The sequence below is a fragment of the Lytechinus variegatus genome, chromosome 3 (assembly GCF_018143015.1).
Source record: "Lytechinus variegatus isolate NC3 chromosome 3, Lvar_3.0, whole genome shotgun sequence".
NCBI classification, from domain to species: Eukaryota; Metazoa; Echinodermata; class Echinoidea; order Temnopleuroida; family Toxopneustidae; genus Lytechinus; species Lytechinus variegatus.
In genome coordinates, this window is record NC_054742.1 from 4149454 (window position 1) to 4166157 (window position 16704).

The 16704-nt window shown below is 33.3% G+C and overlaps 1 protein-coding gene across 1 annotated transcript in view; it reads right to left on the bottom strand.

The window, feature by feature from the left end:
- Positions 1–836: 836 nt before the first annotated feature.
- The window catches only part of LOC121410025 (cytoplasmic FMR1-interacting protein 2-like), a 59856-nt gene continuing 43988 nt past the window's right edge, over positions 837–16704 (bottom strand). The window contains exons 14-27 of the mRNA XM_041601844.1: positions 16239–16312; positions 15722–15818; positions 14827–14903; positions 13645–13753; positions 12047–12169; positions 11118–11317; positions 10289–10376; positions 9534–9677; positions 8963–9056; positions 8180–8383; positions 7014–7108; positions 6109–6353; positions 5330–5477; positions 837–5079 (exon numbers count right to left, since the gene is read on the bottom strand). Of these exons, the coding sequence (XP_041457778.1) occupies positions 4915–5079; positions 5330–5477; positions 6109–6353; positions 7014–7108; positions 8180–8383; positions 8963–9056; positions 9534–9677; positions 10289–10376; positions 11118–11317; positions 12047–12169; positions 13645–13753; positions 14827–14903; positions 15722–15818; positions 16239–16312 (1863 nt within the window). The 3' untranslated portion in view covers positions 837–4914. The remainder of the gene's footprint in view (positions 5080–5329; positions 5478–6108; positions 6354–7013; positions 7109–8179; positions 8384–8962; positions 9057–9533; positions 9678–10288; positions 10377–11117; positions 11318–12046; positions 12170–13644; positions 13754–14826; positions 14904–15721; positions 15819–16238; positions 16313–16704) is intronic.

Genomic DNA, 16704 nt, shown 5'->3' on the forward strand with positions numbered 1-16704 from the left:
AACTGCTTAACCCTTGACATTTTTGCGATAAATCTGCCGCGCAAACTTTTTTACCGCGTCGCTCGCTGACTTTTTACTTTCAAGTCTCGCGAACTTTTGAGATAAAAATTGTGACCCCCGGGTATGCGGTTCCAAAATTATGCAACATTTCGTAAGTGCATGCAGACCCAAAATTACTCAAAAACGTGAATTTGTGTACAAATCCAATGCCAATAGTGTTCTTAGCCAAAATTCATAAATGTATCATTATTTTTCCTTTTACTGCTTGAAATCAATTAATTTTATCTTTTTTACGGTCAAAATAAAGTCCCCGACAATTTCCATTGAAAAAACAATAAAAAACAAAAAGTCGAAAAACAAAGAAATACATAAGAAATTTAGAAAACAATAGAATGCATAGGAAATAAATGTGATTTTGAATTTTTTTAAAAATCAATTTGATCAGATGCCTATCTAGAGTATGTGAAGCAAAAATTAGCATTTCAGGGGCATTACTTTATTAATTAGAGCAAACTTATGATTTTACGCATAAATTAGCATAATTAATGAGACATGAGAGTTTTTGCAGAATTTGATGTTATAGTTTTGTAGACAATGCCATGGGTAACGTGTGTGCCAATTTTCGTCGCGATCGACGGCCGAGATCATAAGGGGGGGCTGAATCAGCCCCCCCCCGTCTTCTTAGGCGTCGAAATAGCCCAGTCTATTTAGGGTTAAAACCAACATGCATCCATTTCCATTTCAAAGTAGAAATTGAGGGATAAACATAAAATTAATGATACAAATATTTATTGAGGGAAGTAATTTTTTTATATTGTCATTTTTTTATACCATGGAACAATACATTAAAATACCATCAGTTGCCATAAGTAGAACAGTTAAGTAGAACACAAGTATAACACTTATATTTACATATCACCTCTTATGGATTACAGTCAGTGTTTCCACTTCAAAAGAAATTTCCTACATTGCGAGACATCCAGAACATCTTCTGGTGATTCATGGGAAATAAAAAAAAACTTCAAGGGAATTTCTGTACTTAATACTTGAATGTTAGAAATTCACTTATAATGATATTTATAGAATTATTTGTCTGAGATTCTTAAATTAGTCTTAAATTCTATTATTTCTTGTCACTTGGCCTACTTCAGGCCTAGTTGCGTTGACCAGTGAATGCCCTGTGTATTGCATTATTGTAGCAGCTCACAGTGAACCCTTCTACGTAGCATAAAACTCTCTGTTCTTTAGTGGGCTTTAACTTTTTTTCACATAAACACTTTGAAAAGAAATGTGTAGTAACTTGTAGAGTGTTTATGGGCTTGACATTTATGAATTTATTGGATTACTATAGGAAATAAAGCATGATAAATTTATTATCAGAAGCTCTTCCATCTTATATTTCTCAAAAAATTTCAGACCTTTTTATTTTGGTTCTTGTGTAAGTTGCTTGACTTTGTTTGAATTCAACTGATAAGTTCATTGATCAAACTTTCTATTGATACCAAAATCATGATAATCTGACAAAAACAGTCCATACTATAGTGGAAAATAAAAGAGAGTAAATCTTTGCCTGGTCAAAGAAGCTCTGATAAAAGCATCTCATTCAAATGGGGGTCATGAGTCATTAACTATTAAACAATAAACCTGACCGTGGTATTGTGTGTAAGGAGCATTTTATCAATTTTTCTCTTTTTTTAATGATAGGTGAATTGATTTTTTTCTACTTGTAAATCTTATAAGGAAGGTACAATAATTCTCCCATTAAGTGGTTGTCAAAGATCGGAATTCTAGAATGCTCAAGTGTGTGCATTGTTCTGTGCACTAAACTATGTGACAAAGGGAAATTCGTAGTGTTGTGCAAAATGCAAACTGAATGCGTGTACGTCATTAAGAGTTAAATGTGCCACTGAATTTCTGAAAACTTGGGATTCAGTTTCAGGGAATTGATTTTCAAGCTCTTGAAACACTGATTACAGTAAATTTGCGTAAATATTAGCAACACAATAATAAGTATAAAAAAAAATGAATGCTTTATATACCTACATTCATTCTAAACATAATCAATTATATAGTACTGCAAATTATATAATAATGCACAATCCTATTCTATTCATTAATTCATTTTTTCCAAACTACTTTTTTAACAAAAGTAATCATAATTCTAATTACAACAAATAACAACCATAAAAATAGCCACCAATATATAAGATATTAAACTTTATGATTTCTATTGATACCATTTCTTCAAGATTAATTAAATCTTTGTCATTATATAGTATATATTATTATAACGTGAAATCTGTCTGACAGTCTACAAAACAATATACATGTAACATTCTTACAATGTTACAATTTTTTGCTCATGATTCCTCTTTATAAATAGTCTATTTGTCCCTGTGAAAAACACTTTTTTGTCTTACACTAGGTTGATTTTAAGCATGAAAGTTGAAGATTATACACAGAACTTATCTGTATTATGAGTTTCTGTTTGTCTTTTAAACAGAGAGTCACCAGTTCCAATCCTGCCTAAGGCCATTGATTTCCTACAGCAGGAAATATATCCATAGATGCTGCACTCAACCCAGGAAATTTTCCTTGAAATACATTGCATATATTAACTATGCTACACCCTGGTACAGTGGACTCTGATTATCAGGGCTTACTTCTTGAATACCCTTCTATCAAAGGAGGGTTCTCTGCAAAAGCTGGGAAAACATTGCTCTGCACCAACTGATGTGTTGGCTCAGTTGGTAGAGTGTCCGTCTCACAATTTGGAAGTCATGAGTTCAAATCCCGGACACGTCAGACCAAAAGACGTAAAAAGATGGGAGTTGCTGCTACACTGTTTGGCGTTCAATATTTTAGGGATAGAGCCTCATCGATCTGGCACTGCACAGAGGCTGCCGGTCCCACGATCAATTGGTAAAAATGAATTTTCTGAATATTTCTAATCTCAGATTTCTATTTTTTGAATAAAATATGGATTTTCATTGATTTCAAGTATGTTACATTGATCCACAACACTCCTGATAAGGTACATCTTAGGCACTACGTAAGCAAGTTAATCATTAATAATACTTTGAATGAAAAGCTACATTTTTCATTAATGGCATTGAATAATCATATTTCAATTCATATAGCAATTTATATAATATTCATATCTGTATATAGCCTATGTACAGTGGCGGATCAAAAATTTAGAAAGGAGAGGGGCACAAATAACAAATTTGAAAATGGAGGGGGTGCAGATAACAAGTCTTGCGGATTTAACTAGGGTTGTACTATCTGCCTTTAACCTGCGATGAATTGTCCATATTTTGGGTTTACTACAGTGTATGTTCAATGAGTGATACACAAAATATGAAGAAGGGGGTGTATAAAGAATGATTTGACATGTTGAATTGTGACATGGTGAAATAGTAAGATGGCGTGATCTCAAACTATTCATACATGCAGCAAAAATTACAAGGCTTTGTTCAATTTGTTGTGCTTTAACTAAAATACATTTCTTGATCTTCTTTGCAAAATAATATGAATATGGAAGGCTGGCAACATTGTAAAGAAATAAGTATGATAAAAAAGTCTTTGACATTCTAATATTTTTCCTAAACTTGGTAAACAGAATTCAAGAGATATACTAGTATATGAGATAGACGTTGATACATAATTTACATGTTTATAAATCATCATTCTCAATATAAAATATACATTCTAAGTTAATACAAATCTCCATTGAAATGATTCTGATCATTGTTTGGCTAGTAGTTATATCCTGTATATCAAATTACAATCTTTCATAATTTAAGAATAATTCATCAAACTACCTAAGTAAGGCTAGATGTAACATACATTCTTCCCATATTTCAATATATATCTCTCTATTAAATTTATCATTACACACAAAAAAAAATATGGATAGACTAATTGTTAGCTTTCCAATGAAAAATATGTAACCATGTCTGAAATTTATTTCATCATAAAACTGTATAACACATGAAGCAATGTTTGTTATGGAAGGCACTTAAAGCAAGGCATCATTGTAGTTAGTATATAGTAAATTGAATAATATCATATCAGATATATAACAGCAGTAACTGAGCAAAATATGATAGCTGCAGAAGACTAAGTGGAAGACTTATATTTGGCAATAGATTCAGGCCTTGATATCAAAATAGCTTGAATGAGGGCCTATATGATACCAAGTCCATATAACTTGTCTAATTCATTCAAATACCCATATGATACCGGACAATCTTAGACTAGTTCTGCCTGGTATTGAAGGAATGTTCAAACTGGCAAAAAAAAAATAATCTCAAAATGAATATAATAAATTGTAGCATAATAGATTCAAAATATATAAATTATAAACAGTACTAAGTACAAAACCTGACATTTAGTGGAATAAACAGCGAGTAGTTATACCCAAACCCATAACAAAAATTTATTTCAAACAGACAATACATTTTGATGGAATAAAGATTTGAAAAGGGTTGCCAAGCACACACAAAACTCCACACACCACCTCTAAAAGCAGTTTTTTAAATGTGACTTTGAATGAAGTTTTATTCATTCACTGGTTTGGATGCAGAGAAGAAGAATTTTACAGATATACCAACTTCCATATTCTATTTCGCTAATTGACCTCTTTCTACAAAAAGAATAATTTTATCCTACACTGAGATCTTTTGATTAAATATATAATGAAACCTGTTTTCATATTGGTGACTTTAGATTCCTGAAGAGAATGTCGGTCTTAGGTGATTGCCGTGAACAAGATCTGAATCCAATATTCAATCTGAAGATTATTCAAAACATATTATTTACTGTCTTTGTAAATCCTGGACAAGAGGTTGATGTTAGGTAACTGAGCTTAGCTCATTGTAGCCAATGTTTTTACAGAATACTGTTTGTTCTTTACATATTCTTGACTTGTGATTCATGGAGAGGAGGTTGATAGAATGTGACATTTGATGTAGATGTTTCAGATTCACCCATTTCAAGAGCCTTGTTAAGAACCTCAAATATCTGTTGGTTGAGGGTCTGGTATTTGCCGATGCGGTCAACATACCTCTTCACACACTGAAAAAAATAAAAAGTTGACAATTTTTCATGTATTAACAAACAATGATAGATTTTAGAATTTATTATTGGTAAGATATTCCTATGCCATGTTATACTATTTTTTGCCAAGGTCATATAAAACATTTATAATCAAAGGTTGAAAATTTTTGTTTGTTAAAGCTTTTGCATTGTTTAAAGATATATAAGAGAAAGCAATTAATATTATATATAAGAGTTGATATAGGTAAATGAAGTAAGGCAGACTTACTATTCCATTGATGTCAGCTAGCTTGCCATCGACCTCATTAACTCTCTGAATATGAGAAGCAAAGTCTAACAGTTGAAACTTCCTTGCTTGATTGAGGAGTGTCATGATAGTACAACCAGCCCAGTTCAGACCATCTCCATAACCTTCTCTGTGATACAAAGAAATATCAAATGACATGTACATCTTACGAAAACAATTTTCTGGGTTTGATGAAGATAGTGGATTTCACATAAAAACCATTAACCCTAAAATTCAAAGCATACTCAGAGTCTCCAGTCCCTTGTTCATAGAAAAACATGGAAACTGACTTTTTCAAATAAAACATGAAACAATTATACTGGAATGAACCTACAAAACATCTGAATAGGTATCAGTAATTGAATAGTATTTTGTTAAATATCAATTTGATGATGTACAAGAAAGGACTAGAGAGGCTTAAGTGTGATTGGAATCAACACAACAATTTAAAAATGTAACTTTACACTTTAGAAAAAAGGAAAAAAAGATGTATTGCTAAGTTATCTTTGTTGAGTTGAGGAACAGTTTGAATAAGTGAGCACTTGTAAATGTATCGAAGGTATCAATTTTTTAAAGTGAGCTGGAAGATTATTTAATAATACTAGGGTGACATAAGCAAAAGAACGCTCACCATAAGCTTTTGATTGGAGAGAAGGTTAATCAGGAAAAATATTATCGTGTAATTGCTGTTGTTGTCTGGGCTTGTACATATCAACTAGGTCATCAAAGTATGCATAAATAAAACATCTGATTGTTCTTACTCTACACTGGTGTTATTGGTATTGAGTGGCATACAGATGACTATCATGATAGCACTCCATAGACGATGGAATTCAAGATTACTCTCATCAACATGCATGACACCATTCTCTGGTTCAGTTTGACCTCTCCATACTGGATCATCAAGGAATGTCCTAATACGATTCAAGATCTCCTTGAAGATGATAGTTCCACAGGCACCTCGCTCTCTCAGTAGAAGATCATTCTCTTGGGCATTGCGCAGTTGCTGAGGTTAAGATGAGAGAACAAAATATGGACAATTCATTGCAGGTTAAAGGCAGATAGTACAAACCCAATGCATAAATAATAACAAAATCAACATGGAAAACCTTGAGATCAATTCAACAATAATCAGATTATTAGCTATTTTCTAGCAAACACAAGACAAATGTCTGTACTAAGACATTATGATTTACACTGTTAACAGATTAATAAATGCAGTATATTGGGTTTCCAAACAATGCTGTACATACGATTACATGATTACATTTTTCATAATACCACTGTTGTTTCTATTATTAAACATCACACAACATCATTAATAGTGGCATCAACATTACAGTCAACAAGATCACATTAATAACATCATAACATTAACAACATTGCATGGATGATCATAGAGGAATGTGCCTTAATTTCAGAAGCATAAATCATTCTCAACGATAGTTAGAATTTGGATAATGCTTTTTCACCTACAATCTTCTAACATCGAAGTTTCCTTTTGTGACTACTAGGTCCCATCACACAAATCATGACTGATAGAGTTAAGTGATTGAGGACTGATTCCAGTTACCCTCATGTGGAATCAAACCCAGATATCAATTGTATGATCAAACACTAATCTGAGTATTATAGGGGCCTGAGTGCTCAGTGAGGAGATGCATACCTCTTTTGTACCAAGTTTCTGCATGAGAGGACATATGTGAAGGGGTGCATAGTTCTGTTCCATCTGTTTGATCTTGGTTTCTAGCTTCTCACCCTCTGAAAGGTAAAACAGTGTGAATTACATCATGCATGGTGCAGTCTACACATTGGGCGATTTCAAGTTCGGTGTTGGCCTTGGTGTTGGTGTTAGTGTTGAAATTTCGATTGCTTCCCCTAGCTCCAAAACTTATTCATAGTTTGTAAACCTGATCCAGATCACATTATTAACATCTCAAAAACTAGTGAGTGACTTTTCGGGACCATCCTCATTTTATGTTTGGTGTTATAATCGTGTAAAAATTGACCCAACACCAACACCAAAAGGTCAACACTGAACTTGAAATCACCCATGGCACTCGAATTATATTTTGATGGGGGTGTGCCTCACGAAACCCTGAAATGGAGGTCTCAGGAACTGGTCACAAGGGTAAATATGGGGTCTATGGTCGCAGTACAGTAGGTACGCTGCACGCTAGTGCTGTGTATGCATGCAGGCGCTAGCGGTGCAAGGAGCTGTTAGTGGAGGGAGTTATGAAGTCGTGCGTATATCACTTGCATGCGGTGCTCGCGCTGGACAATTTTGGCAGGCCTAAGGAACTGAGATATTTTGTAAGGGGGGTCTTGCAAGCAGGTGGAGTGGCTTCTGAATGGAACTTGTCATTCGGAGTATCTAGAGAACTGAAAATTAGGTCTGAAAAAAGGGTTCATAAAAGCGGCCCGTCCCCGTACCACCGATATATGTGAGTGCCCCCCCTGAAAACGACTCACTTATTGAATGCAATAGTAATACAAAAACTAAAGCCTACAATCTACTGAGAGTGAATTATCTTTACATTTGTCTATTGATATACAAAAGGTACAAAAAATCTTTTTCAATTTTCTAAGAAAATGACACTTTCTGTGATTTTTTACCATTCGCTATGTAGGAATGATGCTCGCATATGACGTCAAAAATCTAATAATTAGAATTCTAATAACCTTTTAATTCTTTGGATTTTTCTCAAAATTTTGGCAATATTTTTCATTATTTTTTTTCTGCTATTTTAACAATAAACTTTTTTCGAGAACCTCCCCTTTTAGTGATAAATTCATGACATACATCAAATGGCAAAATGAATTCATACTTACTTGCACAGTAAGGCTTGGGTAAGATGTTCATGAAAGGCGACGCCTGGAACAAACTAAAGGCTTCCTCTACATTAAGGACCTGATCTAGTAGATGAAAGAAGATGACAGCATTGCCTACTGACTGGAAAGCACCAAGGGTATGGGTCTTCAGATCTGAATACTGGACGACATCCTGGACGTGTGTATAGTAGTATACTACTAGACCTGAGATAGGATGGAGAGAGGAGAATGAGAAATTACTTTCAGGATTTCATATATAAAAAAAATAGTATGTCATCAGAGAAGGCTTTTTTAGTTTAATAGACATAAAATTGAAAATGATAATGTAGCGATAACAATGATGTTGATGATGATGATTGATGATGGTGATGACGATGATGATGAAAATGATGATGATGTTGATGATGATGAAATTTTGATGGTGATGAAGACGATGATGATGAAAATGATGATGATGATGAAAATTTTGTTGGTGATGAAGATGATTGATGATGGTGATGATGATGATGAAAATGATGATGATGTTGATGAAGATGATGATGGTGATGATGATGTTGATGATAATTATGATGATGATGATGAAAATTGTGACGGTTGGTGGTGATGAAGGTGATAATAATGACGATGATGAAAAGGACGATGATGATAAGGATGATGATGCAGAAGATAATCACAACGGTATAATCATGTTGACAGAGCGGTGTATGAAAGATGGAGGAGGGGGGAGGAAAATATCAATGATAAAAGGGTAGGATAATGGGGAGAAGGAAAAGAGAATCCTACCTTGAGTTCCATATTCTGTCTTTGGCATCTTACACTTGGCAGGCATAGCTTCTTGAAGGAGCACTTTGACGTAAGGTAGACATAATGTTTGGATCTATACAAGGATAGCAGGAAATAAATGAGAATCCACTCAATGCAAGACTAAGGTTTGACCATTGGTTCTTAAAGCCAAAATACCACTGCCATTTTCAACAACACCAGTTCAAGACCTTAACTGCCTAATTACAACCCTGCATCCTTATCTTAGATGCAATATTGTGAAAAGTAGTCTTATAACAATTACACACTACACTTATGAATTATTTTCTTCTTATATTTACAACATATATCACAATATTTTGCCCCCCCAAAAAAAAAAGTCAAATTGAAATTAAATCTTACTTTTTCTTAAACAAAAATTCACAATATACTTCTGACTTAATGATGAAAGGGTATATAATATACATTAGTAAATGGTAAGAAATTTTCTTTTTTCTCATTATTTTGATTCACTTGCCTTTCAAGAAAAATAAAACTTATAAATATGGACATAAAAACTCTAAAATTCATAAACAATAGAGGGAGCCCTTACTGTGCCTTTGACAATCTTGAGTAGTTCTTCTACAACGACATGAAGCTGTTGGTAACCAAGGAGACGAACCATGATGCGGATGTGTTCCATTCCCATGAAACCTTGATAAAGACCAGCTATCTGCTGATATACTGCATTCAAGGTCTAGAACAAAAAAAGAGATATAAAGAGTATGAAATGGAGTTATATATATGTACATAATAATTTTCATTGTTTGCTACAATGGTATTAAAAGGGAATCCAGCCTTGGTCATTAAATGTTATGTTGGAATGGAGAAAAATAAATAAGACAGAATGGTGAAAGTTTGAAAGAAATCAGACAAGCAATAAGAAAGTTATGGCTATTCTAAAATTTAGATCCCTACGAATATGTAAATTTCAAATTGGCAACTGGGTGAGTAAATTATGACAAGGGGCAAGGACAACTTTCCTATAAACCATGTACTTAATTATCAGGGATTTGTGATTTTCTCTGAAGTACCTATTCCCTTGGGGCAATAATCTAAATATGACCCAGTTAGTAAACTGCTTTCTGCCATCGCCTTATGTTTTGTAAAGGTAGTCCTACAATTAAAATTAGAAATTAGGAACTCTTCATGTCAAGATGAATATAGACTATAAGGCACCTTAACAAAGTCCATGCTACATCTTCTAACATGGTCTTCTCTAGCAGCTTTTTTGTATACTCTATTGTATTGCCTACAGATACCGAAATGGGATTCAATTTGGTGCCTAAAGAAAACAATGCGCTATACCTTGCTTCCAAAGTAATAGGCAGGCTGTGCATTGGCTGGTTTATCCTTGCTTGTCTCTTCAACAAACATGAGCTTGGTACGAACAAACCTGAAAAATGAAGACATTAACAAGACAAAATTTAGGAACAATCTAATAATAAAATCAATTAAATTTTGACAAATTAGTACAGTCTAAGTTGTGCAATATCATGAGCTGTCAGAAATATAACTAATGACTTTAAGGCAGCCAAATCAGTTCCAAATATAGTAGGGGGTAGCCAATATTGGCCTACTCTGTACATTTAAAGATGAACTAAAATCAATAATAACCCCTGCATGACATGGCTACAACAAAGTAAGTATTAAATTTTGATTCAAATCCAACCTAACAAAAACATTTAAAAAAATCAAAATGTTCCATTGATATACATTTATACTGTCATATATCATAATACTCTGGTGCATTGGTTTCAAATAGCATCATTTGACCAAAAATAACATCGATATGATGTTGAAAAAAAATCATTAAATTTTAAAAAAATAAAGTCAATGATGGAAGAGTGAATTATTCCATTTGTGGCATCACAGATTATTCAATCTGTCAGAAATAAGAATTTAGATTGGAGAGGATCAACTAGGACTAGATTATCAAGATTTACATCATTCTAACCTAAATAATAGATATACCTACAATTTTCTCTTTCAGAGTATATAGGAAATACTTCTTGTGAGGTTGGACTGGCAATATCAGAATAAGAGCAATTGACAGCACGATCAAGGATGAATTGTTCTCACTATACTTTCTCATAGCGTAGTATAATTGTGTACTACTTTATAATGTATAGCTTACCTCTGAGTAGTTCCATTGAAGCAGTATTTAGGTAAGATCTCACTGCTAAGATCCAAGGCTAGATTAAGAGCCATAGTCCCACATGGTCCTCCTACATTACTATCAGCTTCGTCTACTAGTGATTGAAATGATGGTAACATCAGGTGTTTACTCATCATCATATGAGCTAACTGGTTGATCTGGATTAGACAATCAAGCTCCTACATACAAAGGAAACAAATAAAAGTCAATAGTCTCTACTAAAATATGTACCCTACAACAGTGGTGAATCCAGTTGGGTTGGAGTACTGTTTCTATTGTTTGTGCACAACCATTAGCACCTCAAAAACTTGTGACTTATCTGGTTGGATCTGCAGCTGTGACGTTGCAATTCAAGTTGATCACAAGAACAAGAGATAGCTAATAAAAATACTGGATTTATCTTTACAATGCTGTGCAGTTCAATGTAATTTAAAGATAATTATGAATTAAGTCTGTCAGAAAGTGATTTAGAACTCTAAGACAATAAGTCTGCATAATATTGGATTCAGTCATAAGTCCATGTTAAGAACTGAGACAATCAAGATAAACCTGCATGACGTGGTGTTCATTGCATGGGCTAAAAAGCTTGATCTCAAAATGTTGTACATTTCATATTTCAAGTTTAATCTGCATAACTAAAAGAAAAGAATATAAGCATTAGCTTTAAGCAGAACATTGACATCGATGCTGTCTCAGTCAATTTTCATTTCAATTCAAAATTTATTTCAAAAGTCCATGTTAAGAACTTCATGCAAATATTCTAAAATACTTTTGATAATATGGTAAAAATATTCATGACACAGTGTAATATTCTTTCCTGTATTATACAAAAAAAATGGAAAGTTAATTTTAAATTGTCCTTCGAACAAGGATTGAAACAAGGAAAGAATAAAGACCTGTATACTTACAATGAGACCTTCATTGATGCCATGACCTTCGAATCTTGAGATTGCCAATTTAAGACTCTTAAGGATTGATTGGATGATTCTCTGGGAGAGTAATCTACTCATATCCACTGATCTACCAAGGATCTAAAATATATTCAAAGTAAAATGTATTTGGAAAGAAGCGAAAGGAGTACCCAGCACCTCATGGTTAAAGGTCAAGTCCACCTCAGAAAAATGTTGATTTGAATCAATAGAGAAAAATCAGACAAGCACAATGCTGAAGATTTCATCAAAATCGGATGTAAAATAAGAAAGTTATGACATTTCAAAGTTTTGCTTATTTTTAACAAAATAGTTATATGAACGAGGCAGTTACATCCAAATGAGAGAGTTGATGATGTCACTCACTCACTATTTCTTATGTTTTTTATTGTTTGAATTATACAATATTTCAATTTTTACGAATTTGATGATTAGGACCTCCTTGCCTGAAGCAAAAAATGTTAAAATAATGGAATTCCACGTGTTCAGGGAGAAATGAAACTTCATTTTTTACATGACAATGACGAGAAAATCAAAATATTTCAAACAATAAAAAACAAAAGAAATAGTGAGTGAATGACATCATCGACTCTCTCATTTGGATGTAGCTGGCTCGTTCATATAACTGTTTTTGTGAAATGAAGCGAAATTTTGAAATGTCATAACTTTTTTATTTTACAACCGATTTTGATGAAATTTTCAGTGTTATGCTTGTTGAATTTTTCTCTTTTTATTCAAATCAAGTTTTTGTTGGGGTGGACTTGTCCTTTAATTAATAAATGGGTCTAGGTATTACTAATTATTATTCATCAAATTGATGATTTTTTTTATCATTTAAAAAAGGCATATTGCTCTCCCACACATTGTGGAATGGGGTTTAAAAAAATCATCTTTCCCACTAAAAAATCAAAATATATAATAAAGAATTCACTCTGTGCCAAGGTACATGTATGGTCATCTGGTTTTGCAGAAAATCCAATTTCTTGGTTCTAAATCATCATTGAATGTGCATTTAAACATGGATATGGAGTACAAAGCAAAGAAATAAACCATTATTAATATTGTTCATATAAACATGAAGAGTGAAGAATGAAGAAATTCAAAAAGTTTAATAAGCTAATATGATTGTAAAATAATGCTCAGCATTTCATCATGAGGCTGAATTTCAAGACTGATCACACACAATGATCAATGTAAACAATCATAGAAATCAGAACTTTGATCAATCAAGTAGCTTTATATTTTAGGCCCAATAATATGCTAAAGTTGTATGAATCACTGGGGTAATAAATCATGCCATTTTCCTTATTTCTAGCCCAAATCTACTATAATGCAATTTGAAATATAATCATTCAAAGGCAAACTACAGTGAAAACTGTATACAAGGACCACAAACGGGAGACAAGAAAAGAGGTCTTGATTAGTGGGTGATCTTTATTGACAAATTCCTGTAATACATATGTCAATGGGGGAATACCATCAAAGAGCAAAACCAAGCTGTTTGTCTTTATACACATGTGGGTAATAAAGCACTGTATTGATTGAGGCTGATAAATTGTTTGAATGATTGGCCTTACCTGTACATGTTTCTGTCTCAAGATACTGTCATACTTGTTAGCCTGCTGACATGGAATATCAATACCATACTTCTTACACTCCTTCCTGAATCTTCTATCTAGTAGCATACTGAATGAAAAAGTCAAACAAATACAGAAAATCATCAATCTGTAAAAAGAAGAAGATTCTCAGCAGAATAACCCCTCTGGTATAGAGTTGATATATTTGCAAACTTTCAAGTTTGGGTTTTCATTAGAATGAAACACATTTATAACATCAAGCAAATTATAAATCAAATTCAAGACAAGACAATAGCCCCTGACAAAATCAATATTATGAATCATTTTTCATTCATGCACGAACAGATATGGCCGACTGAGCAAATTAATGTCATTTTCATACCTTTTTATGATCACTGAAGCATAACTTGTAATGCATCAATTCTGGCCGATTCAATCAGGTTTGTGATAGTCAACATAATATGCCTTGATTTTTGCACAATTCATAGAATTTCAATCAGCATTATTATTATTTCGAAAAACTCAAATGAAAATTTCCTCTATCGAATAGGAACACAGGTTGTCCACAAGACGCAATAATCGATTTCATTTCCTATCAAAATGAATTGAATCATTTGAAATATTAAGAATTGTGTATCATGCATCTGTGTGTCAATTCAATTAATACATATGGAACAAAGACTGTGGGATATTCAATTATTGCTTTGATACTCATGGAAATCAAAGTTAATATCTACACTACAGCATTTTAAAGATACCATGCACTGCTACCTTTCCAGTAGACAGTTAGGTATTTACAGAAATTGATTAATTAATAATAATAATAATTGGCATTTATATAGCGCTTTATCAATCTACGACTGTTCAAAGTGCTTCACAGTTATTATTACCCGGTCATTGGATTCATAGCATTCCAAGCAGCCTGTTAGGTGCAAACTTGCTAAACCAACCATAATGACGGTTGTTTCCTACTGGTACCCAATTAGCACCTGGGTGAGAGCTGCAAAGTGTGGATTGATGCCTTGCCAAAGGGCGCTAGGCCATGGTGGGATTTGAACACACGACCCTCTGATTACAAGGCAAGAGTCAGAACCGCTACACCACGGCGCTTCCACGGCATTAATTGGCAAAAGTATAGTAAGAAAATAAATACAATATGAAGTTATCAAATTATAAGTTTACCTTCCAGCCAGTTCTTTGTAGTAAGCAAAGATCATCTCAGCTAACTTGTATACCAACTGATCAAAACACAGATTGACCTGTATAATATAATAATAATGTATAATATAAAAAGTCCAAAGACCAACAATTCATACACATTCCTGTCTTGAATAGATAAATGGAAGACTATGGCATGAGATATTCAATACATCTTCATCATTTCAACAAAATAAACAGATCTTTGCAAAAAGAAATACTGAAAGGATTCATTTTGTAGTAATGCTACCCAAAATGGGGAACATATTGAGTGGACATGTCAGACAATCACTGAATACTGGGGAGCGTTTCATGAAAGGACTTGTCGGACGTTTTATTTGATAAGTTCCCTATTATCTGACAGTTACCATAGAAACAGTGACTCTCAGCCAATCAAAATTAAGGAAAGATGTCAGATCTGACAACTTGTCAGACAAAAATGTTGATGAAACGCTCCCCAGGTTCAAATAATGTGAATGAGATACTGTTAAAGATCAGAGCATTTCGTTAGAATTTGAGTTGAAAAAAAAATTAAAGAGCAGATATCTCATCCAAATTGATGATCAATAACCCACTTAATCCCTTGATCCTATGTAGAGGAATTGTAGGGAGAAATTCCAAGAATGGGTAGAATGAGAGATTTACAGTTTGAGGTTCACTCAAACATATGATGAGCAAAATATGCAAGATCTGTTGAAACTCTCACCAATCATCCCCCCCCCAAAAAAAAAAAGAGGAATGAATGGTCTGATATAAACTCTTTTATCACTTTCTTATTTTGTAACTGTTTATAAAACCTATTAATTATATTCTATAACTGAAATGTACTTGATTCATTAAAGCTATCATTACTAAAATTTAGAAAATGATTACATCTCACCTCAGCCTCTATCTCATCGTATAGGTACTGTTTCTTGAATATTGCTACAGCATACTGTGCACTGTCATTGTACAGATCTAGAGGGAAAAACACATATCTGTAAAGAGAAAAGAAATATTATTGTAAGTATATCATAAAAGACAATTAATTACAACTATTTCTTGGTTATTTGTGACTCATGAACGGGTTCAAATGTGTATCAAAACCTATTCATCAGCTCATGAACACCATCCCAAACCTGAATTCCTTTCATAAGATGAGGTTGAAATACAAAGAAAGAAAATGGATAGAAATTCAAGAAATGAAAAAATGCATGTCTCTTTACCTTAATGAATATTCCTTTCAAAACACATGGTTGCTTCCAAGATTACTGCACTAATGAGCCAACTGTTTATGCCAATCAAAGTATTAAAATCAGTAAGCTTATCATACAATGGATTTGAAACTAGCTTTATGAACTGTGGCACAAGGATCTGGTAAGAATCGTGAATAAAGTAAAACTGATTGACATACTTACTCCATGAGTGCAGGTTCTTTGGCAGTTAAGATCTCATCAGTTAAGATCCATGGAATAGACATCTCAATGGGAAACTACAAGAAACGAAATAGCAGAATTTACAAAACTACTAAGTATTAGTAGTCACAATATATATAGAAAAACATCTTTTAAAGATAAATTCCAGTTCTGGTAACGATCTCAGAATGACTTTTTACAGAATCTCATATAATGACCACCCAAGTGTCTGTTTGTATGAATAAAAAATATGTGCCAAAGGATTCTGGAAGAAATTGTGTAATTGCTGAGAAATAAGCAAAATAAGCGTGGATTCTGTCACTTCCGTCAGGTCTTTATTCCAGCAATAATAATACACTGTCCCACGTGTGCCTATCTGTGTTGGTGATCTTCAGTGTGATCGTATTTCAGCTTAGATTTTAAGATTTCACAAAGTTCACAATAGGGAAGCATCTTCATGAATAAATTT